This window comes from Rhyacophila brunnea, unplaced genomic scaffold (assembly GCF_057557595.1).
Source record: "Rhyacophila brunnea isolate RB1 unplaced genomic scaffold, BYU_Rbru_1.0 scaffold_18, whole genome shotgun sequence".
NCBI lineage: Eukaryota > Metazoa > Arthropoda > Insecta > Trichoptera > Rhyacophilidae > Rhyacophila > Rhyacophila brunnea.
Window position 1 is genome coordinate 15,866,853 of NW_028232837.1, and position 16,281 is coordinate 15,883,133.

The 16,281-nt window shown below is 36.2% G+C and overlaps 1 protein-coding gene across 1 annotated transcript; it reads right to left on the minus strand.

Annotated features, from left to right (window-relative positions):
- Positions 1-6,052: 6,052 nt before the first annotated feature.
- On the minus strand, positions 6,053-8,454 carry LOC147073252 (uncharacterized). Its single transcript, XM_085945094.1, has 2 exons — positions 8,229-8,454; positions 6,053-6,340 (listed from the first exon to the last, which is right to left on the minus strand). Exons 1-2 carry the CDS (start codon positions 8,367-8,369, stop codon positions 6,272-6,274), a joined length of 210 nt encoding a protein of 69 aa, XP_085801220.1. The 5' UTR covers positions 8,370-8,454; the 3' UTR covers positions 6,053-6,271.
- Positions 8,455-16,281: the final 7,827 nt, after the last annotated feature.

Consider the following 16,281-nt stretch of genomic DNA (forward strand, 5'->3'; position numbering starts at 1 on the left):
TCCGGGAAAGGAGAACCATCTCGCTGATCATCTTTCAAGGTACCCACAAGAACCCGCTGGCGTCACTCTAAGTCCGGAGGAAGAGAGTGCACGTATGGCAGCGCCTACACGAAGACCGGAGTCTGCCGCAGTAATGCTGCTGACAACAGTGAATATAAGACAAAAAGTAATTGAATGCCAGAGGAACGACCCAGTCACACGGAGTCGGATGATAAAATTAAACTCAAATGAAGGTGTCCGTAGGAGACTGGCAGGATTCGAAATAAAAAACGGATTGTTGGTGAGAAAAAGTAATAACCAAGGTCCTACCCTTGTAGTACCACCACCCCTTCAAAGGGATGTCATACAATTATTTCATGACGAAGGAGGACACGCGGGCGCGCAAGAAACCGATTATGCTATTCGAAGTGAATTCTTTTGGCACAAACGAAGACAGCAAGTGGAAGCGTATGTACGCGCTTGTGTCATCTGCGCTACTCGAAAGCGTGGTGCATTGCAACCACGAGCACCTCAAACCTCGCATACGGAGGCAAAAAGACCATGGGAAATCCTGGCCCTTGACTTAATGGGCCCATACCCTGTTACACGCCGTAAAAACAAATTTCTTTTAGTAATTACTGATCTGTTCTCACGGTGGGTAGAGGCTTTCCCAATGCGATCGTCGACGGCCATGAATATTATCCCTTTGGTCCGCGATAATATCATATTGCGATTTGGAAGCCCACGAGCCATATTAACAGACAATGGAGTTCAGTTTTCTCATCCGGCATGGTTGGCCGCATTACAAGAATGGGACGCTGTTCAATGGAACACCGGAGTCTACCAACCACGCGCAAATCCTACAGAAAGACGAAACCAGGAAATAAAGAAAGGACTACGGATCCGATTGATAGGCCGAGAGCAAAATACGTGGGATGATCTCATCCCCGATATATTGGGCGATTTACGAGGTCGTCGAAACGCAGCTACTGGATTCTCACCTGCGGAAATACTTTGGGGTCGAAAAATGTGCAAACCCGGGTATTGGTCCAATCCACTGCGTACCAATGAAGAAAACAACGTGAAGAGGAGTAGCGAGGAAATAGATAGCGCCGTATTAATAAATGAGGAAGAATATTTTAGACGCCGGCGAGCACAAAACGAACCCAAAACGCCGACGTACCAAGTTGGTGATTCTGTATACGTAAAAGAATTTCCAAAAACGAGGCCAGGGGCGAATTCGGGCCTTGACCCTCGTTGGTCGGGGCCTCATAAAATTATATGGAAGGTAGGTCGGGTATCGTACTACGTATTGCGTCGGGGCAGACCTTTTAAGTTCCACGTGGACCACTTACGCAAGTATTACCCGCCGATTGTACCAGAACTGGAGCATAGTAATACCGATGAAGAAGAAGAGGAAGATAACACGGAGGCACCGAACACATCCCTTCAGGAAGTACCTGATACTCAGGACATCGTTACAAGACGAGACACGACCACTGGACACGACATAGCGCAGGGAACTGTACACTCCCCGCCTGCGTCGCCGTATCGTGACGAGTCTACAAATGATTTGTCCCTGGGACATGATGATGCAACTGGAAGGACATGTGAAGCGTCGACGTCAAAAAGTGACAAAGTAGTGAGAAATTGGAAAAGAATCAGGACTCCAGAAACGTCCTCAGAATCTTGTGGGGAAGAGGGGCAGGTAACCGGGTTCGAAACCGGGACAACTAACCATAATCTCTCCTTGACAAAGGTACCTGACGTAGAAGGATTGACTGACGATGATATACCGCTTAGTGAGGTGAAAATTGCCTTAGACGCCTCTCGCCAGAGGACAACCACTGTACCGACGGGTACAGTCCCTCTTGACACAACACTTATTCACCCAGTGAAAAGAAGAGCTCGACGTGGACAAAAGACGCGACCGACGCTCAAAAAGAAATAAAATAAAATAAAAAGAAAACTAAAAACGATTGATATTCTAGACATCAATACGAAAAACATATACCCAGCAAAACTCAATGATCTCGCACAACGAGGTCTTGAGTGGATGACTGGAAAATAAAATAAATATACCTAGCACACTCAATAATCCCGCACAACGGCGTTTTGAGGAGATGACTAGAAGTAAACAATTAACAAAATAAAATGAATAACGAAAGTAAGTTCTAACGCTTTTGACAACGTAACCAATTACGTCATATCTAACAAAAACATATAACCAGATTCCCCAATAACCTATCAGGATTGTAGGCTAATACAAGTCTTTTAAGACTTTAAAGTTTGAATCGTATAACTAAATAAAATGTAAATGTATGTACCATAACATGTATTGACGATCGTCCAAAGGACAAAGTACGTGGCCGTGAGATTGGGATCGACGTTTGTGCATCAAAAATTAGGGGCGAATTAACACCAACATAAAATACCGTTTAAATATCTATGATAATATAATATATATTTGATGGCCCAAACATTGTCACCTAATCTTTACCCCGGCGGCTTTATAAAACTCGTAACTAAAATCCCTTGGAAAATCGTCAATCTATCTTTCTATTTCAGTTTAAGTCCTCGCCCTGTGTATGCACTGGTGTACACTAGGTGGGAAGAATTTGGGAAGAAATTGAAAAAAGTATGCGAGGTGACGAATGGAGTCAATAGATTAAGTAAATATTTAAATTGTTTAATTGTGTTTTCAAATAATATGGTATGTACATAGCACGTAAGTTTTAAATAAAGAAATATCTTATTAATAATTATGTATACTCGTATGTGAGGAAGATGTAAAATTGATATACTATAAAGGAGATGAATGCCGGAGAGAATGAGAACTACGATAAATAAATATAAGCATTCATTAAAATATAATAATATGTATAGCAAAATTACCGAAGAGGGTTACTATTAAACTCAGTAGTTTTGTTTTGTATAATTAAATTCAGTAGCTGCATTTTATAATTTAAAATAAATAACGTGTTTAAATAAAATCTGTAAATTTAAAATAATACACGCACTGCACTGCGTATTCTGTCAATCACTCGATATGCGTGAATCGGGACTATTTTGATAGTGTGTGTGCACCGCTCACACCGATTCTAAACAAAGAGACAATTTTCGGCGGGAGATATGTTTTTATAATTTGGAAATTGAAATAACTTCTTAAATACTTAACTTCCTGCGTAGCTTTCTTCCGTAATTATGTTTTAAATAATTTTACCTAGTTGTTTATAGATTAGAATAAGAGTTTATAACAAATTAAATGTTAAGGAATAATACGCGCGATCGCACTGCTAATTAGGTGGTACCTCTGAAGGGGGACAGGCTTTAAAAAATAGGTCTTGTCCCGAAATAGAAGTAGTGTGATCAGTTCGATTCTGTCCTTCTAATAAGGTAGTAATGTAGTTCGATTTCGCTCTTCTGATAGGATAGTTGAGTTCGATTCGGCTCCTCTAGGAATATAGTATAAAACCCACGCTCCTTTATGGCGTGCCAGTTAATAACTAAATAAGTAAAAATTATCAATTGAATATTAAAAAATAAGTTCCTAAATAAATAATCCTTTTTATATAAAGTTAAAAATTAGATGTATAAACCCTGAAATGTTTTAAATGATAAAAACCGTGTTATAACAAAATAAATAAATAAACAGATTTTAATATTTTCTTTAAGACTTTAATTCACATTGTATACATTTCCAAAAAAAAACTATAAACATTTAATAACCACCCTATGGTACGTGCACTAACAAGTGAGCTAGCCAGATTTGTGTCGTGCTATTGAGGGTGTGTTAGTACCTACAAATTGTAAATTATTTTGTGTGACAAACATTTATTTTGACTTTCTATCTGAAACTGTAACCAATACCTACTTATATTTTTACAAACGGGACCCACAATTTTCAGGAATGGTGACGTATGGTTTTCTGCAATAAATCAGATTATATGTATTTGGATGTTTTATGTTTTTAAATTTTAGTAAAATTTTTGTAAATTCTCAACAAACTAAAATTTAAAAACATTCCTGATTTACCTACCACAGAAACCACAGATACCACAGAAAACCAACATTACAAATCGTCCATAAAATTTATGTTTTAGACTTATCAACCAATTCACGTCATACCTACAGAGAATTATATTACTTACATGGATTTTAGGGAATGCCCACTACCAGACCTTACGGCACGCCATTTTGCAAATAGCTTATGTTGGGTATGGAATACACGATGGACTTATCGTTTCACCAATGTCCTTCCACTCTTTTCGCGAGAGCTCCTCAGCCGAATCGGCCACCTGAACATTCTTTAAAGCCAGAAGATAATTTGTGAAGAAGTCCACCTCGTCGTGGCAGGTAGCAGTCCCTATGTCTTCGTCAACAAAGAAAGCTAGCAGAAACCGCATATTGAAAAAAAAATATTTCACAACTTACTACAGATGTCGATAAAAACTAACATATTTATACAAATATGTCAAATTTAAAAAAGATTAAATCTAGATACCTACATACTATTGAAAAGATAGGTAGGTGCATGCCTACACTATTATTATATTATTTATTATGACTGTGTTTAAGATTTTAAATACTTACTTTATCATATTCAGTGACGTCCCTAGCAGTGCACTCCCTTCCATTTTTAGTTTTAAATTGTCTGAAAATTCGTTGAGTACCTACTTACATAATTCATTGTTTATTTTCGGTTACCTACCTTAAACAGACAAATGCACAGAAAATCTTTAAATTGATATACCTACACACCATCTACTGATAATAATTAATTACGGTCCGAAAATTACCATCATGTCACGTGCTGTCACGGTGAGATAGAGATCAGATTCACTATCTCAGTGACAAGACGTGATGGTAATGTGTTCGGGTCATTAGGATAATTCCACGAAACCTACTCTCACAGAGTTGTGATTTTAGGTACATGAAAATCTGTGGCGCTGACAGGTCTGGAGGAACCCTTGTAAACAAATTGTATGTGCGATAAACCAACACTAATATGTATTACAACAGTTGATTTTTTATGCTCCGATTTTTTTTAAACTAATATATCTGAAGATCGTTCGCTTCGTAGAAAACTGTCACTGCTCTCAAAAATTGTTATATTTATATTCGTTCCTTCATTCGCCGCGCTTCGTAATGTGCCGCCTATATGCAACACATGACCTGCCTGCCCCCACGGCACGTCACTGATCACATTGTGGTGAGTCTACAATCCATCCTAGAAATGTCTGGATAATACCACGATTTTGGAGACGTAGAATACGTAGATCAATCAGCAATCTGATAACGACCCGTGTTTATCATTCCATTTTCAGTACATAAATTCTTAATTTTTAGTTTTATCTAAGGATATTCGTTGGATACAATTAATGATTTCTTTTTTAAAACAAGATTCATTTAAAATATCTTTCGATTATCTCATAATATGTTATGTTGTTATCGACATTATAAGGGAAAATTATAAGTTATAGATATTTTTCACTTTACCTTCTATTATTTTATTTAGGTATAGGTATATACCCAGAGGCGCTGAATATTCTTCTGTGCTTGAATTTGGCTCAGTACCTGCCGCCCCTTGATTCATGGCCCCCACATCCTGAAGCGGGCCCCAGGCTCAGATCTTTGGCGGGCCCCCCTACCTACGCTAAGGATAAAGGCAGTGTGATGCTCCACAGTAGCGTTTTCCAAATGGTGTACGCGGTAAAATTAATATGTACATTTTTAGTGATTTTTTTTTTAAATTTTAATACATCCATTTGAATTATGGTGTAGTCGAGTATCGATACACAAATGAACATTGTATCGTACAAACACATAATTTTAAATAATGACAATATCAAAGGTAAATAGCGACGCAGGCGACTTTTTTTACTGTTAGAGACAATTTGTGACGTGTATTTATATCATTTATCTGGTCAACTCGCCACGCCGGGCCCCCAGACTAGAGCCCTGTCAGCCCCCCTTTGTGGGGGCCATGCCTTGATTAGTAAGTGATTCATTCATAATCATTTTAATAATTTTGGATACGTTGGCGGGGTTAATAATAAGTAAAATTTTTTTATATATAGTTAAAATGTCTGTATTTAATGTTTTTTTTACAAAGCGTTCTGTTTACTTACAAATTATATGATAATGCATGATTGAATAATCATTGAATTTAATGAGTGTTGATAGTATAGGGAGCTTGGTAATTTATTTACAATACATTGATTAGAAAAAAACTGTCATTAGACCGTAAAACTGAAAGCTTGCGTACTTTTGGTCATATAATATTATAACATTATCCGGAAACGCATTTTCCCCAGAAGCTCGGACAGGCGTGAGAGCAGCAATCTTCGTGGTAGACGCACTGAAAACAGAAAAAGTGTCATTAAATCAGTGAAAAGTGTTTTTTTTTTACACAGGTAATAGGCGAATATTTTTTTGTCACTGACAATGGGCTTTTGTAAATCGAAAATAATTTTACTTCAATGATGAAAGCGTCAATGACATTGAGCTACTTTACGAGCTGCTTGTTGGCGAATTTACAATCTGCCTGTAAAGTCGCCCAGTGTCATCATCGAACAAGCAAACAAGCAGATTATTTTCTCGATAGACAATCTATCGAGAAAAGTTGAAAGCCGGTCAACTTGTGGGCCTACTGCGTCTGCGCAGTAGAGCGTAGTAGCGACCTCCCGGTAAAAAACGAACTACTTTCTGTCAAAATAGTCGCTGGCTTGTTGGCTTCTCAGCGAATGGAAAGTTTTGTATGTCATCATCACAATCGCAGTAGCTGAATCGCTCGCTTTTGAATTCGTCAACAAACAGCTCGTAAAGTAGCTCAATGTAAATTGACGCATTAAGCGTCGATGACATTGAGCTACTTCACAAGCTGCTAGTCGGCGAGTTTAAAAGTGGGCGTGTCAGCCAATGCGGTTGTAATGATGACACACAAAACTTTCCACCCGCTCAGAAGCCAACAAGCTAGCGAGTTGAAACCTACATTTTTGGTACTATTTGACAGGACGTATTGAGTAGTTCGTTTTTTTACCTGCAGGTTCGCCACTATCGCTCTACTGCGCAGACGCAGATCGGCCCACATACCAGCGAGTAACGAATAAAATAGCCCGGCTTTCAATTTTTCTCGGTAGATCGTTTACAATCTGCTTGTTAGCTAGTTCTATGATGACACTGGGCGAGTTTACAAGCAGATTGTAAATTCGCCGGCTTGTAGCTTGTAAAGTAGCTCAATGTCATCGAGCCTTTCGATTAAAGAATAATAATTCCAATGAGCACAATTCGGATTATGAACAGCCATTATTTTGAACATAAATCATTCTTATTTTGAATTATGTACCTATCTATAATGGTGGCATTAAATTGAACCGTGAATCTACAATATGAACTGCGTGGTTTACTTGGGTACACACAAACATAGAATGATATTATATTAGTGATATTACACATGGTTTGCGGTTTCTGCAAAACCGCCTGTAGGTATTGATCGTAAAATCAAGACGCGTTGCTTTCATTTCGGGGACGTTTTTTGTTATATTCCGGCAATGAAGATTCCGGCATAGATTAAAATTATTCCACAAAAAATATCAGCTCAGTGAATGTAATATTGTAATATTAGTAGGGATCGTGTGGATGGACGAAACATTCCGCACATGAAAATTACGCAAACCGAACCATATTAAAAATACTAGGTAAATCAGTATGGGTATACCTAGCAGCGGGGCCGTATTTTTCTTAGGGCTAAACTCTAAATTAAAGGGACAATAGCCCAGGACCCCCGAATTGGTAGGGGCCCCAGAGACCTAAAAATAAATCGGAACAATTCACATAGAAACGTTGAGTAATTTTTTTAAAACTATGTTTTAATCAGTTGCGTTGTTTTAGGCCAGGGGTCCTTCATGCGTAGATCGGACCCTTTATAGCAGTGGCGAAGGGTATGAAGGTAGGTACCTAGACTGTTAAGATCCGCCATAAATAGTGCACACTAAACATTGTCGTACAAATATCTGACAATGATGACAGAGTTATTATCAGATATTTACTTATTACAAATTAATATCGAACTAATTTTCTTAATGAATCTAATAAAATTTGTACATTATGTACTGACTGCAATGTTCCACGCATTTTTTGATCTTAACAGTGCTACGGGGAAATGCAATAGGAACAGTTTACAATTAACCAGATACCTAATATTCAATTGGTGTAAAGAAATAAATTTAAAAAAAATGTGAACGCACCATTTCACCGATGTTTTTGCATGCAACAGTCGTATCTTCAACAGCGTAGTCAACTACTTGACCGTTAGGGGCAGCAAATGCAACCGATAACAATACCACCACAACCGTCATAACCAGGAAGAAAGCTAGCAAAACACGCATTTTGAATAATATGTTTTCACGCCTGATAATTATTCAATTCAATATTGAGAAGGAGGATAATACTCGAACGATTAATATGAACTGTGTCGCGGTTTATTAAACAGCGATATTTATACAAAAAGCTGCGTTTGATCTAAAGAGATAAGAAACTTTTGTTTTTTAATAAAACGTCGCCTAACACACATCTACATCAATATTTCAAATGCATTCTAGGTAAGTATATCACAATTACGTTAATCGTATCTGTAAGTGATCAGTAACATCAATTTGATCAATCAATAATCTGATTACGAAATCATTTAATAAATTTAATAAAACCAGTAGAAATCATTAAGTAGGTAACTATTTTTCTTAGTAGTCCAACCAGAAGAAATAAAAGTAAATAGAGGGCTCTATACTAAAAAGTATGTATCCAAAGAATGCTGAAGTTATTCGGTCACACAGGAGCGTTGACTTAGCCGGGTTCCACATACAAACTCGTCTCAACTGCATAGTACTAGTGGCGCGTATAGTCAAGTAAATGCCCGACCACAGTACAATTATCTGAGTTCCCTGTGCCCGACACACCGAGCGATCTTGAGACTCCTTACCAGGGAACTCAGAAATTTTCTGTGCTCCTTACGATAAAAGATGTAGTATAAGTAGGTATAATATACCTATATTATATTTGCAATTTCTTCCTTAATTTGCTATCTCTTAATGCTAATCTTGCATCCAATATTAGCAACGCATGATTTGTCTACTCTCGCGTGACGTCACTGATTATAATATTGTTGCATGATAGTTGAACATATTTGTTCTGTAAAATCTACATTAATAATGTTAAAAAAATCATGGTCGCCGCTGCGTAGCACATTCAGCGTGATTGCACAATTTTGGTTGAAAAACATACCTGGCATCTATTCTATTATACACAGATTGCTATCGACCGCTATCGGCGGCTATCGATGGTATTTTTTCATATTTTTCCATTGAAGTATTATAATTTTTACAATAAATTGGTTGTAATTGTTACAATAAGTGCTATGTTTTAGCAGCACCTCTCTTGTCTTTGTAGCGAGATAGACAGTTTTGACTGTTTAGACGGCTAACTTTTTGTAACAATTACTATAATATCTCAATACAAACATAATAATATGATAAACTACCCTCGATAACCGTCAATGGCGGCCGATAGCAGTCTTGTGTATAGAATAGACGCGCAGATGTCGCACGCAACATATTTCTAACTAGCATGAATGTCGCTTGTGTGTGTTGTGTTATTTATTTATTAACCTAATATTTCCGTCAATACAAATCACCACTTCTTCGTCAGTGTGCAATAACATTTTTTATCCGTTTTGACAGGAGGTCGCGACGCAACACTGTCGGACTTTGTGCACGGGAGAGACTTGTAACATTACGGATGGTTATGATTTATTGCCATATTCGTGTCGAGCACAGAACAGATAATAAATAGAATACCGATAGGCAATATTCAATACGCCGCATGGTGAAGCAGGCTTTTGAATGTGTGAGTGTCCTACGAAAATGAAGCACGCATTATGCACGTGCAATAGTGTGTGTAATACACCAACATTAAATGAGTATAAATGCATAAACCGAGAGCAGTTTTAGTATTCGACGTAAAACGTATTCTTAACACGTGTGTAAGTTTAACCCGGATTCTTCCTTACTCGAGTCGGTTATCTGCTATCGCCTTACCCGTTGTGTATTTCAGTTCCCATTATTTCTGAGTTCCCTGGTGTCGAGTCTAATTTTGCGAGCAAAACTTAGGAATTATTCTATTGTGGCCAAGACACCTGTGAACGACCCAAAGTGATGCCAGTGTAATTTAACCTTACATTATAAATACTGCAAAATTTCGTTCATGTCTTCTGACGTATTCTACAAACGCGTTCACTTCTATATTAAGATTTTGTAAGGCGGCGTGTGTTCAATGACTAGAAAGGGATGTGTTCGTGCATCGTCACCGGAAGACGCTGAAGAGTCAGGTGTATGCCTACTAAGAACGCTATGGACATTGACCTCTTAATGCTCAATGCCTTCAGCTATGCGGACGGCAGAATGCAGGGATTGCTGGAGAGATATAACATAATAAGGAGAGACAGGATCCGTAGCAATGAGAAGAATAAATTGCACATATTATTTTCATATTTATCTTCGACTCACTTGAATGTTTTATTTTTAAAATAAGTAAGTAATTCAAATTTATATAAGTATAGATAATATAAACCACTTGATTTTTCATTATAATGTACCTATACAATATATTATGTAAATGCAATGTCCTTTTCCATCTGTCTGTCCCACTACCTATCCACACGAATGCTATATTATTTTCTTTATATTATTCATTCCAACAACCTTTGTTTTAGGTCCCCATACTTTTATCTTCGCGTCCTGTCTAGTAAAATAAATATGAACCATTTCACGTCCATTTGGTATATTGGATGTCTTTGAGTCATGGTTTGTCCACCGTCGCGTCGTCCCTATTGATGTATGTGTGACCATTGAGGAACAATCAGAAATAATTGTTTTTAAATATTTTATCTTGTGATTTTCTTAAAAATTCTATAAAAAAATCATGATTCTGTATTATTTTCAGGTTGTTTATCTTAGGAAGAATCATAAATTATAACTGTATAATTAATATTATTTCCTCGTCGAGATGCCCCCGGTATTGTTACAAATTTGATATAATATGTAGCCTATGTAGAATGTTCATGGTATGTTTTCTCAGATCGATTCTAAGATATTTTTCAACAATATTAATTGAATTACCGGCAAGGTTTTTTTGTAATGTGGAACGAGGTGGTAACCCTGTGTGGAAGTGTAGAAGGCAAAGCACGTATTTTACAGCTAGATTTATTATCAAATTCATTCGCAATACCTAATGATAATTCAATATGACATCTCCCTAAAAGACTGGCAATATCAGATTTTTGTAGATTGTTATCAATATCAATTTTTAATAATTTGATAGTAACTATACGATTGAAATCACGATTCAACGTAATATTACAAAAACAAAAACAAAGATGCTTAACAAAACGCCCACCTATCTTATATTAGGTAAATATGTACTTATACATAAGTAGGTGTTCAAATACAATGTCCTTGAACCTTGTTTTCTTTCAACAAGAAAAATAAGTTGCTAAAACTATGTCTACATTTGATCACTTCATTTTTCATTTCGCTTCAACTATTTAATTCTTAATTCTGATTTTAACACAGTATGAAGTTTTACGGATGATTTAGGTCAGCGAAGGAAAATACGTTGCACGCGTGCCCAACGTGGCACGCTAAAAATTTTCGACGGCACGCCAAAAAATAAATTCCTTTTATTTTTGAATATTCAATATAATAATATTAAAAACATGGAAAAGCATGGCTGATACTTTTATATCTGTTAAAAAACTAGCAATCTCGTTGTTGACCATTTTCTTCCTTTACTTCATTTCTTCCACGTACCTACTCATGTGAAAATATTTTATCTATATTGAAGCATGTACATTCAAATACTAGAAATAGGTTGACATAGGAAGATTCAGCAGCATATGGTATTAATTTGCAATCATCGACATGTCAGCGTGATATAAAAAGTCTCGCAAATAACATGAAACAAAAAACCTCTAGCAAAAATTTCGTTATTTTCTTTCATTTTATGTGTATCGTTTTTTTTTTAAATATGATTTCGATTATATCATGTGTACACCTAAAAAGGAATGGCACGCATTTAAAAAATCGGCTTATTTTGGCACGCTGATCAAATCCTATTTGCCATCCCTGCTTTAGGTGAAAAGCATGCTACGCACCGCGCCAACTGTCGTATACCTACGTGAAATAGTTTTGTGAAGCATTTTTTAAAGGGAAGCAGTATTGTCATATTTTTATAATTTTTGTAAAAATATAGTATTTCGGTAAAAAAATATAGGTCACAGAACATTATTCTTTTTGAATCCTTCAAAATTATAGTTGTTTGGCTTATTTGCTGTAAAATTATATGTAAGTACGTAATATTCTTACATATTTTTTATATTTTTCCAGGAATCATTTGGTTGGCAAACACGTTGTGATATTGAAAAAAAAGTCCATCGGTGATGTAGGTATCTACGTGCGCTAGCACTTCCATCACGAAAAACGACACTTTGAAACCGGTATAAGGCAGGCAATGCGTACGCATGCACTGCGGTGCGTTCATCTGACGAACGAAAAAATGCTAGAATGTAGACAGATATAAAGAAAGTTATCTCTGGTATTTGCATAAAGTCAGTAGATTGGAATGATCTGTGGTTAAAATCGTTTTCTAACAAAGAGGTTGAACAGTCTCCAATCTCTTTGTATTCTATGCATTTCTGAAGAATATTGTACTTCAGTACAATATTCTGAAATCGTATTTTTCGGTGTTAACAAATACATACCTAATCATCCGATCATATTTTATTATGTATTGCACAACGAATAAAATATACTTAAGTCAGAACGTAATCTAGTGGGTAGTAAGGACAGTCGCATACACAAAGGGTGGTGGTTTCGGGTCCAGACCCCCCACCTCTCAGGGGGGAAATTATAAGCAGACAACCGTGAAAGTCTCAAATATGGATATTTTTTCGAAATGGACCCCCCATACCATTTTTCTATGTGCGCGCCTCGGTAAGTATTGATTCACGGACTCACGAGCTTGTTTGTTTTCATACCTACTTATCTACAAACCAAACAAAACAATATTTTTACTAAGTACTTATATTATTATCATCATGAACTCGTAGGTACCACTTTCATGTACACTTTCTGAGTGGGGTTGGAACATTAGATAGAATCAATAAGCAGATAGAATCATTATCATAAACTGAGAGTCAATAAGGTATCATAAAATATTTTCACTATGTAGGTACAATTTTTTTCTACTAACATTACTTTCTATGCTTTCTATGTAGGTACTTAGATAGGTACGTATATTATACCCATACAAAAAACATACAATACGCCCAACACGACCTACACATTACCCACCTCCAAAGACTAAGTAGGTACCTACCTAAGGATATTTTGTTACCGCAGTCCAATAATTTGTTTATTTAGGTAGATGGTAGATTTGTTTTACCTAACCATCCTGTTGTAAAAAAATATTTAAGTAGGTAGGTACTTATTGTTTTTTTTTTCTGAAAATGTAGAAAAAATGTGTATTAGTACGCCAACGTAAGCGAAATACCTAATAAAACGATTGAAAAATAAAAAAATATTGATAATCGAATCGCCGACATAGATTTAATATAAGTACCTAACGCAGATAGGTGAATATAAAATCTTTATTTACTTATCTTTATCTAATCTATATCTATATATCTTTTAATATTATAAAAACACTGAAAATCAAATAAAAATATTTAAGTATGGATTTCAAACCATTAAAACATTATTAGCTTACCCGTTACCATAACCTTACATACCTACCTAGCATGAGACTTAATTTTATACTTAAATTCATCAGTATCAATCCCGGGGATCGGTAAAATTTTTACCGGGATTCCGGGTTGCTAGGTAACCCTAATTAATATATACATACAAAATAAAATAGAAAATAATATATTACATGGAAAATAAGTAGGTAAGTGTGTAGGTAGTGGTAGGTACGTACCTACCTACTTAGTTATTATGTTTTTAGAAGTTGCGCGCGTTCCGGATCGATTCAGCTGAATAGGGCCTCATACCAACGCCAACGGCTTCTCGGTGCCGGTTGGTTTGGGATCGGTTGGCTGGTAACAGAGCCCAGCTGGGCCCCTTTTTTTGGCGGGGTATGCTATGATATTGTAGAGACCGTTGGCCCAAGGCGTGTTTAATTATTTTGAGAGAAGGGTAAAGTAATGCTGTCATTCGTGACCCTCAAACTGAAAATGACAATAATTATTATTGTTTGGACATAAGATAAAGATAAATTTCAACAGATGGAGGAGTGTTTATATACATATAAATGCTACTGAATAAAAAATACCATTGTATTAAAAACGACCATGCCGATGGAATGCTAAAAGTTGATGTGTTTTTAACCGTTATGGCTCCGGAGTCCGGATTTGTATATGTGTTTGGTTAAGACCAATGATCCAAAGGTTGGGCGAATCGCCAACAACTTTTCGTAACACAAAACCAGTTAAATATAACTTACAGCCTGTGGACCGACATATTGTCAGGTTAGGAATGGTAATATACTTAGGTAGGTGCTTAATGTCGTTGGCTGTTTTTTTATATGTATTATTATAATATAATTTTGTGATCCATTTAACATTGATCTTTATTAAGTCCTTAAGTCAAGCATTTCAATACATTCTTGAATACCAGGGATCGGTTATCATTCGAATAGTTTGCCGATTACGGTCAGGCACGTGCACTCAACCACTGCATTAGGTAAGTAAATGATTTATGTGTTTACTCAACTTAATTTTGACAATAATATTATGTCATGTAATGTTTATATTGTGCCATGTAATGTATTGAACAGTATTTTATTGATATTGCACTATAATCTTAATTTTTACTGTTTTTATTCTTATAATATAAGTATGTATTTATGTCATTTTCATTTATATAATAATGGAACTATATAAAGTGAATCAATCAACAAAACAAATATGCAATAAGATTAATTAGAATAAATAAGGCGCCTCTCTTGGTGCAGTGCGTAAGGCGCTGGCCTTCCATCTGGAAGCTCCAGGTTCGATCCTAGTGAGGGCATATTATATTAGTGTGATTTTCTCAAAGCCTGGGTGTTTGTGATTGTACGAAAAAGCAAGGGCATGGTTTATAAAAAATAGTACTTAAATAATTCGATCCGATGAGTAATGTAATGACTAGTTATTGTTGTTCAAATTCATAACTTGTAAGGAAGTCATACCTACATAGTAGTCGTTTCTCGCCATCGGTCATGTGACTGAACTTATCGAACGCTGGGTTTTACTGATAACCAGTCGTATTATGACATTTTAATTATACTATTAAGTCACAAGTCGTGATAACATGCATACAAAACTTATTAAAACTTATCTAAATTATACGTAGGTAAGAGAATTTTCTGTTAAAAAATAGCAGTATTAGATAGGAATGGGTTAATTAAAAAAAATTAGCAACCGGCTCGCAGTTTAATATGACAAAAATAAGACTCCAATTATTGAGACCGGTTCAGTGACATCCCGTGGGGGTAGGCAGATTGAGTGTCGCTTAGGGGCGGCAGTTACTCGAAGGGCGGCAAATCGAGGAGAATCATTTGGAATATAATATATAGAAATAGCTACATAAACTTAGTAATAACGAAAATATCTTTCCATCAAAAAAATCAGCTCACTGGTTTTATCGGGCTTACGATATCTAGTTTACTTCCATTGCTCTTCGAACCCCTTCCTCGGTGACCAGAAACGACACGTGCAGATTTGCGAATAATTAGTCTGATATTTTGTTAGTAATGTATCCATACAACACATTTATTAAATATTGGACTCATGAAAGGATCGTACAAATACTGTATAAAAAATGAGGCGGCATTTTGGCGCTGGCTAGGGGCGGCATTTTATCTAGGGACGTCACTGGACCGGTTCCAAACTCTGGGCATGTTAACTCATATTCAACGTAATTATAATCTAGCTAGGTAATCAGTTATTTTCCCGTAGTTTTCTATATTTTTAAATGTTAAAAACAACTATTTATTGACAAAGATCATTATTATTTTACACGGAGAAATTACATGGTGAATTAATAAATAGGTAAATCATAATATGATATTATTATTAGATTTAATACAGTCGAACTTGGTTATTACGAGGAAGATATGACCGACTGAATTTGCTGTTATAAGCGTTACTCGTTATATCACAGAATATGTATTTTTATTTGAGCGGTCACATAACACAAAAAGTCGCAA

Excerpts from the sequence above, each read along its gene's own strand:
- LOC147073252 (XM_085945094.1), bottom strand. The coding sequence starts at position 8,369 with ATGCGTGTTTTGCTAGCTTTCTTCCTGGTTATGACGGTTGTGGTGGTA. Across the intron at positions 6,341-8,228 it reads GCAAAAACATCGGTGAAATG|TGCGTCTACCACGAAGATTG; the intron begins GTGCGTTCACAT and ends TTCTGTTTTCAG.